This window comes from Macrobrachium nipponense, chromosome 30 (assembly GCF_015104395.2).
Source record: "Macrobrachium nipponense isolate FS-2020 chromosome 30, ASM1510439v2, whole genome shotgun sequence".
Lineage (NCBI taxonomy): Eukaryota > Metazoa > Arthropoda > Malacostraca > Decapoda > Palaemonidae > Macrobrachium > Macrobrachium nipponense.
The window spans coordinates 73,053,096-73,065,260 of NC_087218.1; the positions used below are offsets into that span (position 1 = coordinate 73,053,096).

General features: G+C 37.9%; 1 protein-coding gene across 1 annotated transcript in view; it reads left to right on the top strand.

Annotated features, from left to right (window-relative positions):
* Window positions 1-2,313, top strand: part of LOC135202602 (serine/arginine repetitive matrix protein 2-like) — a 31,399-nt gene extending 29,086 nt beyond the window's left edge. Inside the window, exon 3 of the mRNA XM_064232113.1 lies at window positions 562-2,313. Within this exon, the coding sequence (XP_064088183.1) occupies window positions 562-2,210 (1,649 nt within the window). The 3' untranslated portion in view covers window positions 2,211-2,313. The remainder of the gene's footprint in view (window positions 1-561) is intronic.
* Window positions 2,314-12,165: the final 9,852 nt, after the last annotated feature.

Consider the following 12,165-nt stretch of genomic DNA (forward strand, 5'->3'; position numbering starts at 1 on the left):
TGCTAACAGTATCATTCTAAACATTATGTATTTTGCAGTTAAATAAAGTTGAAATGTTTACCATATGAGTTTTAAATCGTAACTTGAAAAAGTTACTCTGATGAATTTGTGTTTATTTTTATGGCAGAGACGTCACCAAAGCGACAAAGTTGTAGCCGAAGAGTTAAGTCTTTTAAATTTTATATTTTGAAAAAAAAAATAGCTTCTGTAGTTTGGCTAATATTTTAATTCTCACTTGTCGTAAGCTATTGTTCTTATGTGATCGCTGATTTCAACACACTCTTATAGTATGGCAATTCGTTTTACGTATTTAAAACAATATTAACAGTAGGTAGACAATAGTTTGCAGTTTTCACGTCCTAAAATAAGAACATAACAGGCCCAGGCCTACCTAACGATTGGTGTTTATTATCTTGACATGACTACAAATACAATTATATTACAAAGATAAATTCTAATTTACTGCAAAACTCGGTTATTGAAATCTTCACTGATGACCCCATGAGAAGTTTCCTCTGATTTCTATTACCACATGATTTCTAATTCAGCTTTTGTTTCTAGGTGATGGAGAGCGACCCCCTCAAATCCTACCGCCCCTCCAGAAGGTCAGCCCAAAGTCCAAGACGGCCAAGAGTCTAAGAAGACTCAAAACGAGCAACAACAATCCAGGTCAAACCAAGAAGACCGCCAGGAAACCCAAGAAGAGCATCTCTCGAGGAGCCGTTCCCAGCGGTAAAATCACGAAGAAGAAAGCAGAGAGCAGGCGAGGAAGTCTCGCCAAAAATGTTGGCAGCAATGACGCACAAGGCTCCAACCGTAAAAGCAGTAAGAAGGAAAAGGGCAATAAAAAGGAAAAGAGCAAGAACCCAGATGATAAAGGGCCGAAGGAGAGAAAAAAGAAGAAAAAGGTCAAAGGTTCTTCCGGTGAGGGCAAGGCAGAGAAAGAGCAGACGACAGCCAAAGATGACAGCAGAGTGAAAGACCCGGCCCCTTCAAAGAAGAGAAGCAGCGATGCAAAAGCCAGAGAAAATATCAAGGTCAGAGACACAGGAAAAGAAAGAGGCGCCAAAGGCAGCGGTACGACTCTTGGTAAACGTCAAGATGATGCCAAGGAAAACCGTGGCAAGCAAAAGACTGTGACAAGTGGTGAAAACGAGAATAAAAATAGAGAGAGCAGAAATCCAAGAAATGAGGGTAAACAAGGAGCAGTGAATGTAGAAAGAGAAAACAAACCTGGACAAGGCAAAAATAGTGGAGACAAGAACAAAGGCAAGTCACAAACAGAGCGTAAAAGTACCGGGAAGAAACAAAAACCGGATTCTGGTCATCCTAACGAGAGGCCATCGAACAACGAGCCTAAAGAAAGACAAAACAAAGACCACAGTGACAGACGAGCTCCACTGTCTGAAATCACAGTCGAGGTAAGTGTGAAAGAAGCTCTCACGAAAGATCCTGACAGAAGGTCCATCGGTGAGAAAGACAGAAGTTCGAGAATCAGAGCTGTCGCTGACGGATCACACTCTGGAAGAGGTTATTTGTACACCCAAGAGACAGAAAAGGACAGCAATAGACAAGGTTACTTACTTCCTGAAATACCTGTCAAATCTCCCAGCTTCTCCGTCGCCTCTACGCCAAGTTCCCAAGGGAGGCCGAAGGAGTCGGCTTCCGGTTACGCCAGTCCTCTCCCAGACATCAACCAACACCGGTCCAATGCTCAAGCGGGAACCAAAAGACATCCGAACTGGGTCGTCCCTCTGAGCGGCCTCTTGATTCTCTCTTCGGAGGAAGTTGTGTACGCGCTGCTCGGTAATGACTTCGACGGCCTCCTCACCCAGGACGTCATTTCTGACGACGAGCTCTTCCTGGGGGTTAAGGTTCTGGCCCACGCCTCGCGGGCCAAAGTGAGAGAGGAGGACCTGGTTCAACTCGTCCGTAAAATTTGGCAGCCTCATGTCATCCGCTTGATCAAGACATTCACGGTGACCGTGGAGAGACTCTACCCCGAGAGAGCAGAGAGATACTTCTGGGATCTCGCTGAGTTTCTAGACTTGTACGTGAGCAGGGACATGCACATTGACCAAATGCCCAATCTCATTGACACGTGCTACATGGAAGTTCTGGCGCTGAGTTACAAGTCTTTCCTCTCCGATCAGATTGTTAAAGTATTTAGCGTGATGCAGAGTCAGACGAAGGAGAAGGGAAAACACTAAAAACATGACACGAATGTCATTTCTATTTTTTTTAATCACCAGTTAAGTGCCTTACCCACATTCAACATAGGAATATAACTGAAAAATAAATAATAATTGACAATGATATTATTACTTACAATGCATATATAAACCAAGAAAGAGCAATTTAGACTTGTATAATCGACAAGAACAAATACAGCCTGTTAGTTTTACGAATTTTGAAACAGTTATGAGTAGAATTCTTGCCAAAGAACATGATTCCCTAAATTCTAGAAAAGTGATCATTATATTTTTCCTGTTTCAGAATTCGAACGAGCTCCTCAGGACAGTTTCCAGTAACTTAGTGTTGCTGGTGTTTATATTAACTAATAATGCTAATTGTTATTAAGGAATTTTCCATAAATTTCTTTTTCCAAAGTACTTGGTTATTAGTCAGGTGGTGAGGATACCCTCATAGCATCACGTTTTATATATTTCGTGATCCAAAAATAAATATATATATTTTATATCTATAGATATAGTATATATATATATATATATATATATATATATATATATATATATATATATATATATATATATATATTCCAGAGGCAGTTAATAAAACATATGAAAATAGAACGTTTGACGTTTGATTAAATATTCTGTATGGATACAGAATACGCCATGAATCAACTTATTTTAAGGTTTGTTTTTTAAAGAAACGGAAACCGGTTTTTTTTCTCTTTCTTTCATGTATAAAGGTATTAGGTAGTCTTTCCCTTGGGCCTCTACAGTGGCTATTCCTTTATAGTTTGTCCTTTCTGATGTTAAGATCGTAAAGCCAGATATTTTATTAAATCTGTATTCTAGCAGCTCTGACAAGTTTATTGCTCCGTTTCATGTCTGTGTACTGTTTTCATAAACAACTGAAATCTAAGGTATTTGAATACAATACTAATTATCATGCGCAAGTGACACATGAGATGAATTATTGCATTCATTTATTGCTAAAGACAGAATAATGTTATAACGTTACAAAAAACACAACAACAATTATGGATAACAGATCAACACTGCTGTTTCAAAACTTGCATTTTATTTTATTCGATTAACTGATAACTAGATAACTACTTCCCCCAGATAATTATAAGTTTACCGAGTGGTATAGCAACAAGTATAAACACAGTGATTACATCGTTCTAACTGCCGTTGCAATATCGATAAATAAGCGAAAAAATTTTATTCCAGGCCTATACCCTTAGAACCAGCAATTTCTAGGCTCCTAAGTAAAGGTACTACATTTCTTTTTACTATCTTTAATTTAGTTCAGCAATTTCCCAAGTCTTGGAATTTGGGAGTTATAAAGAAGACTTACTAATGAATTCTGGACTCAGCACCATTTTTCTTTTTATTCAAGTTATTTCGTTTGAATACAGCATGTTACGAACTATTGTAAAAAAAGTACTGAAATCTGTTCTGTGTTTAGTCTAGTTTGATCGAATTTTCCATCTGTCCTGTGTTTAGCCTAGTTTGATCGAATTTTGCATCTGTTCTGTGTTCAGCCTAGTTTGATCGAATTTTGCATCTTTCTTGTGTTCAGCCTAGTTTGATCGAATTTTCCATCTGTCTAAGTTCAGCCTAGTTTCATCGAATTTTGCATTCATCTATAGACATTTTATGTATGATTAGTTTCACTTTCAACCGCACCCTGGCTTCATTGAAATTTTAACTTCATACTATTTTATATAGAGAGAAATAAATCAAAAGTAGGTTATCCTAAGACAATTGATATATTAAACTTGAAAGCTAGTTCATGTGAACGTCGATTTGAGGCGCCTACTAATATTCCGTCCGTGAAAATTCGACTTCTTTCGCCAACCCCTCTGTGGGGAGAGTTGACACTGTTGAGTGAACCTCGTTAACTGAAAAGTCGGCAGGTTTTTCGACTTCATATCGACTCGAGTGAACCTCGTTGTATTGAAAAGTCGACAGGTTTTTCCGACTTCATATCGACTCGAGTGAACCTCGTTGTATTGAAAAGTCGACAGGTTTTTCGACTTCATATCGACTGGAGTGAACCTCGTTTTATTGAATATTGAAAAGTCGACAGGTTTTCGACTTCATATCGAGTGGGAAGTCGCTGGGCAATATCGCCTGCGAGCGAGGAACCCACTGTGACAAGAGTACGTAAAGGAGCACCGTTTTATTTTTATATATTCTAGAAGTGAGGCTTCCGCATCAGAATGGAATGAAATATAACCAGTTTGGAAAGTTGTCAAGACCTTGCATAAAATACTGAGAGTATTCGAGCCTTTTATTTGCCTGATGTAGTAGGAAGAAGGTTGTTACTGCCACCTCCGGTGAGCTTTGAGCGGTCCACTGTGTAGGCTGTGCCAAAGCAGCAATGTCTTGGTTGAACTGAATTGAATATAGAATTTTGGCCAAAGGCCAAGCACGGGGGACCCATGAGGTCATTCAGTGCTGAAACTGAAATTGACAATAAAAGGTTTAAAAGGAGTAACTGGAAGAAAACCTCGCAGGTAGGAAAGTAAGATGGAAGAAAGAGAATATGAAAGGAGACACAGTCAAAGGAACGAAAGGGGTTGCTTCTAAGGGCCGAAGTCACACCGCAGAAAAACTTTACGTAATGCCTACAGTGCACCGCATGAGGTGCACTGATAGCACTACCCCTATATGGGGAGGATTATTTTGGTACCTCTTTTGTTTGTCATGTGAGAGTCTAGGCGTGGGAATCATTAGTCTCACATTATATAATATAATGATAACAATCAAGAAAGTATAAACATATTTTGATAAACCATTTGAAAAGCACTCATTGGGCAACTGTCTTGTACTTTTAATAAATGGAAATCGCCATATGTTTAAGGCCTGTCCACACTAGGAAACAATTGCTTGCAAGTCATGTTTCCTGTCCAGACTTTAGCTGTCGTCAGGATGCTTATAGCGGTGCTCGATGCAGTAGCCTCTGGATTCTATCGGGAAAGTTGGGTCATTATTGGGGCGCCCTCCGAGGATAATTGGAACCCCTATAAGCAGTAATCAGTTGCCTAGATTGGCCCTGCCATTACCTCAATCAACGTTACCCATCCTCCTCCGCTCCGTCTGAGAAGGTCTGTAATGGGTTCTATATGATTGGGCGGGAGACCCCTTGAGAGAACCTCTATTTCTTTCACATCACATTTTTTGTTACATTTTTGTTCACAAAATTGGAAATTGGGGCCCTTTAGTGGGCCCCAAACTTTCGGGTCCAAATATAAATGGGGCCCTCGAGGAGGAATAAAAAAATAAAAAATAAAAAAAAAAAAAAAAACAAAAAAAAAAAAAAAAAAAAAAAAAAAAAAAAAAAAAAAATAAAAAATAAAAAAATAAAAAGAGATGGGTAAGGAGGTTTTTAGAAAAAGAAGCGTGTCATGCTGACGTTTCTGGCGGAAATGAAAATGGATACACGTATATACATACATTGAACATATATGTGTATATATACATATAAGCATGTAGACATACATACATACATAGTATATATGTAATCATATACATGTGTATATATAGTACATATACCCACAAAAACACTAAATGTTATCCATTCTGGATGGGAAACAAATATGCGGTAAAAAGTGTTTGCAAACAATGTTTCCAAGTGTGGACAGGCCTTCACCAACACCTAAAATCAACGAGTCACCAAGAGGTGAGAACTCGGTGAATGCCTTCACCAAGTTACATTATGCACTAATGAGTTTTCAGGTTATCCTGCATAGAAATACGTACTGAAAGAAACAGGTAGACGGCCACAGAGAGAGAGAGAGAGAGAGAGAGAGGAGAATGTCAAGCAGACAGAATGTAGTAGTAGTAGTAGAAGTAGCAGTAACAGTAGCAGAAAATTAAATCGGCAGCAATAGTGAATCTTTCGGTTTTTGAACACCTGTTAAATGTTACCTCCACATCTGCAAGAAGGGAAAGAAATCGTGAACGGTCAAAAAGGGAGACCATTATAAGGACAGAAACACAGGGAGACTCTACACCTAAAAACAGAGAGAGAGAGAGAGAGAGTTCAGCTCTCTGTGTATTGCAGGAATGGAACGGAATAGTAAATTTAGGCCAACCTCTGGACCTAAATGGGGTCATTCAGTGCTGAAAGGGAAATTGAGCGTAAAAAAATTTGAAAGATGTAACAACAGGACGAAAACCTCGCAACCGAACAATGAAACAATTGTTAAGTTAGGGTGGAAAGTAAGATGGAAGAAAGAACGTGAACGGAGGTACAGTACAAGGCATGAAGAAGGTTGGAGTTAGGAGTCGAAGGGATGCTGTCAAGAACCACAAGTATTGCCTAAACTACACCGCGTGAGGTGCACTGAAGCACTATTCCACCAACCTGAGGAATGTTGCCTATAGTGCAGGATTCTCCAGCCAGTGACCATCCACATATTAGCATCATATTTCCTTTAAGAAATTCCTAACTCACCCACAAGTCTAAATGGAAGAAAGAAAGGTAAGTCTCGATAGGTCCCCCAAACACTTCCTAAAACTTCACTTCTACCGAAGTTGAGTTTATGACAGCAATGGGATTTCGTATCTTAACAGTACTTTCTAAATAAGTCTTAATGTGGCTTATTTTTGGTAGCAACTAGAAATTCATTGATAAACCACAAAGATATTTCCTCTGTGATGAAAAAAAGTACGTGTTATGCAATAATTTTGCTTGTTTGTTTGTATGGAGTTTATACGTTGCATGGAACCAGTGGTTATTTAGCAACGGGACCAACGGCTTTACGTGACTTCCGAACCACGTCGAGAGTGAACCTGTATCACCAAAAATACACATCTCTCACCCCTCAGTGGAATGTCCGAGAATCGAACTCGTGGCCACCGAGGCGGCAGGCCAAGACCATACCGATCACTCCACTTAGGCGCTGTTTTGCAGTAATTTCCAACTGTAACATTAAATTTATTAGTACCATGTTTCCACTACATCGAAAAAAAATTTGATTAGCCGTTCTAAAATGAGTTACGGTAATTTCGGAAAATTACACATAGTATTAATGCCCAATAAATACAGAATATATTTCTTGCCTGTGAGAAAAGTTCTTGATTCTGTGCACTTCTAGAGCACAGAAATCTAAGGGAAACTGAATTGTCCCCAAGAAAATCCTTTCTAGCCAAAGCATTACTTTTTTCCTTCATGTCAATCTAATTTAATAGAAATATGAAAACATCTCTGTTGATCACACATCAAATAAACCAATCAAATATTGGGTGGTGCGATCAAAGTTAAAATCAATTCTTGTCTCTAGCAATATATAGGAGTCTGGCTCTCCGTGAAAAAAAGTTTTTTTTTTTATTAATATTCCAAAGAGGTATAAAAGTAACTTTTCTGCCAAATTGTCCTCAAATAGTATTAATTTGCTACATTAAAAAATGTAACTATATCCCTCCAAGATGAGTAATGGAAGTGTAAACATGAAACATATTTCGGTGATCCACTGAAATATACGGTAGTCCTTAGCTTTAAACCAGAGTGTTTTAATGAGCCTTTTATACTTGAGATAATATATATATATATATATATATATATATATATATATATATATATATATATGACCTATATAGTGAGAGAGTTCTCAAGTTACGATTTCTCGAGTTGCGATATTTCGAAGCTACGATGGCAATACCAGCTACGATATTCCAAAGTTACGAAGGCGATGCCGATAGTGTGTGCTTTTTGTTCTTTTTAATATGTTTAAATTTGTAAATTTGTGTAAGATCAACATGTCTTCCAAACGACCAAGTGGGTCTCCTACTGATGGTAGGATGAAGAAGAGGCATTCCATCACTTTAGAGTGGAAAATAAAAAAAGAATTAACGGTATACAGTACAGTACAGTATATGTATAGATCTTACAGCGTAGGCTAGGCTATCTCAGAGTTACGATATGTTTGAGTAACGACTAACGATGGGATCACTGTGACCTATCCCCATCGCAACTAGAGGCAGTGACGTTCCTGAAGGGTGGGGGCTGTTTGAAATCCCCTCCCGCCCGGGCCCCAAGGTGAGGGGGCCCCAAAATGCGAAATTTAACCACTGCTGCTATTACAGGACAAGCTAAATCCAGTGGCCCCAATATGGTCATGGGCCCCATTTATATTTGAACCCGAAAGTTTGGGGCCCACTAAAGGACCGCAATTTCCAATTTTGTGAACAAAAATATTATGTAAAATAAACAGGGCTCTCCAGGGGTCCCCCGCCCAATCGTAGAACCCATTATAGACCTTCTCATACGGATCGGAGGAGGATGGGTAACGTTGATTGGGGTAAGGGCAGGACCGATCTAAGGTAACTGATTACTGCTGAAAGGGATTACACATTCAAATGATTCAATGCATCTGGCTTTCTGCTTAACCCAGGGTGCCTGGGATTGGTCAATTAAGAGGTGTCAATGTCATGTGCGGGAGAGGGAGAGAATTATGAATAATATATAGCTAAGTCTGAAATTTGCATTTACAAATGCCTTTAAAATGATCCTACAATTACTCATATTCTCTAAAAAAATTCCCTCCAGCTGCTTTGGCTCGTTTCACTCGCCTACCACCCCATAAGAGGGTCCTCAGAATGTCTAGGAACGCCCCTGACTAGAGGACTACCATATATATATATATATATATATATATATATATATATATATATATATATATATATGTGTGTGTGTGTGTGTGTGTGTGTGTAATTGCCACAATGACCCTTAACTTCATGGTTTCCTCAAAACTCATTACTGCATGCTTTGAAAATACACGTTGGACAAATAAAGAAAGTTAAGAAAGAGAAACTGCCTCTCTGTGATCCGAACCTACGTTTGGTAGGGTCACGGTTTAGTACCCTCGTAATGATAAGAATATCCGAAAAGCTAATAAGGAAATGGCCTTCACAGACATATGTAAGTATGAGCTAAATTCTTATCCTTATTGGTAGAATAGATGGTCCTCCTGACGCTACTATATCTGCCATAGAAATTCAAATTTGATATAGACTGGACAGTCTGCTTTCATATCATATTTTCAATGTGCCTTCGAAGGAAATGTTTGAAAAAACTTAGCATCTACTGGATCAAACTGCAGCGCCTCAGTGGCGTGATCGGTATGGTCTTGGCCTACCACCTCGGTGGCCGCGACTTCGATTCTCGGGCATTCCATTGAGGTGTGAGAGATGTGTATTTCTGGTGATAGAAGTTCACTCTCGACGTGGTTCGGAAGTCACGTAAAGCCGTTGGCCTCGTTGCTGAATAACCACTGGTTCCATGCAACGTTAAAACACCAACAAACAAACTCCCCGAAATAGGGACATCTTCACTCCCAGTAAGGGTAGAAATGTCTGAAGCCATTGCCAGGACATAGTTTACAATGAAATGTCCTCTAAAAAGAGTTATCTATGACATGTCCTCTAAAAGGAGTTATCCCTTTCACTTATTTCTATTATTTCATCTGTCCAAGGTGCATAATCACATCAGTTATAACTACTCGCCACCGTGCGTTATGGTGAGGTGGCATCACCCACGCCATCAGCCTAAGTGTTTCATTCAGTTCACTACAAAACTGCTGAATTGTCATTATGAATATGTTATGGATATCGATGCTAGTGAGTTTACATTTGCCCCACTCAATTGCCCGCAGCTTGTTTTGTGCGTTTTTCCCGTTTTTACTTTTATTATTAAGGTAGGTTTACACCTACGCACTTTTGTGTTGCGGGCTGTTACGGCGTGGGACCGCAAGAAACCGTTACAAAATTGACGCGGTGGGGAGAAAAAATTACCGTTATTGGGCGGCGTGGCGCGGACCCGGGCGGTGTGTTCTTGCGGTGTCTAGCGCGGTGTTATGGTTGTTGTTGCTATGCCAGACCACTCGCGCTTGCGGCTTTGTTACTCCGTGTAGCGGTGTGTTGCGGGTGGCTTGCGGTGTTGTTGCGGAGTAATAATAACATAATTCATAATAATAAGACAAATGAGAAGCAAATGGTGGACATGTAAAGCATAGAAAATGAGGAAATGAACATGAAAAGCATAGAATGTAAGAAAATGAACATGAAAAGCACAGACTATAAGAAAATGAACATGAAAAGTATAGAATGTAAGAAAATGAAATTGGGACTTGGTTTATACCATAACATTTTCAACTGCAAATATCATATATTATCAACTGAGGTCAATATGTCTTTAGTCTGTCACTGATTTTTCATTGTTCCCCTGTTAATAACTATGTCCAGTCAATGTTAATTATTGTTTCATTATCATTTGTATGTGTTCATGTTCATTTGATCATGTTCTCAATATTATATTATTGTTCTTTACCGTGTATGTTATTATATCATTTGATGGCCATATTTATTTCATGTTACATTTCATTTTATAGTTCAAGTTATTTTCCGAGTTCTATTTATTTCATATTTCATACATCATATTTCATGTTAGATTTCCTGTTATATTTCTTCATGTTATTATTCTTTATGGCCATGCTTTTTCATTTTTCAATTTCATTTCACCCAATCATATCATCATATATATTGTCATGACATATAAATTAAGCATCAATAAGGAAAATGTGAATGCAAGTCAGTTTTTCAACATATTTATTACAAAAAATAAACATTATGAATGATATAAAATGTAGAAAAGCATTTAATATTAAGAATATACAAAAAAAATCATTTATTATTAAGAAAATAAAATTCTGTTTATACATTGTCGACAGTCTGTCAGAGCGCGAATGATGCCCATGTGGTCTGTCCGGCCCCTTTTATCCTCCCCAGAATGCGCGGCAACCTTCCATCCAATAGACCAATGTTTTTGTCAAAATAAGGATGTGGTTGTCGAATTATTGATATTCAGTGTAAAGCGAAGTCAATCACGTTTAGTACATTTCTAAAATGTTTAAAAGATCGTTGTTTTGGTTACCAAATGATTATTTATTATTGTAAAGTCAGAGCAACCTACCTTAATAGAAAATGAATGTCAACATCAGGATTGCACTATTTTTACACCTAGTTTTTATGAAAGTATGATAAATATATTACGAAGTGCTCAATAAGATGACCTCTTATCCACAGATAAAAACGAAAGTGGTATATGAACATTTAATGAAAAACAGTGAATATGTTCCAAATATTGAAAAATTGTATCCACTATTCAACTGGAAATTAATTTGGGAACATGTAAATAATAAGTATATAGAAAATAAAAGTAGAGAAATTTTGTTTAAGTATGTTCATGAAGTTTTAAGTACAAATGGTAGGCTAGCCATGATGAAAATAAAAGATACTAAGGAATGCGGTTGTGGATGCATAGAAACTAATATGCATATGGTATATTTCTGTCCTTTGCTTAAGAATTTGTTGTCCTGGGTATTCGAATTGCTTAAAAAATGTTGTAAATTAAAAACTAAAAGCAGGTTAAGGATTTTAAAACTAGATTTTGAAGCAAACTCAAAAAGGGATGAAAATAAAGCAATGGTAATAATAGCAGATTTTATTTCAAGTATACGGATGGCAAGATATTTGGGAATAAGTACTGACCAGCAAATTATGATATGTATAAAGAATAGACTGTTAAATACATTTAACAGTCTAATGGTAAAAAAATTTCACGAATCAGTATGTTTCTAATTTAAAAACATATTTAGAAAAATTAAAAATTGTAATATTTTATATTATACATAGATCTTATAATGTATATATAAAATTGTAAAATATAATTTTGTAAAGTAATATTTCTTAATAAAAGAAAAAAAGTATTGAGGTTCACCTAAAAAAAAAAAAAAATACCTAAGGAGACGCCGTAACACGCCGCACACACACCGCACGCCCCGCAACATGTGCGCGCCATTTATTAATAGTGTATGAAGGCGCCGTAAGGGCACCTCATGGGCACAGCACGGTGCTGTAACATCACGCCATAGCACTCCCTCGCGGGTGGTACTACGTCGCACCA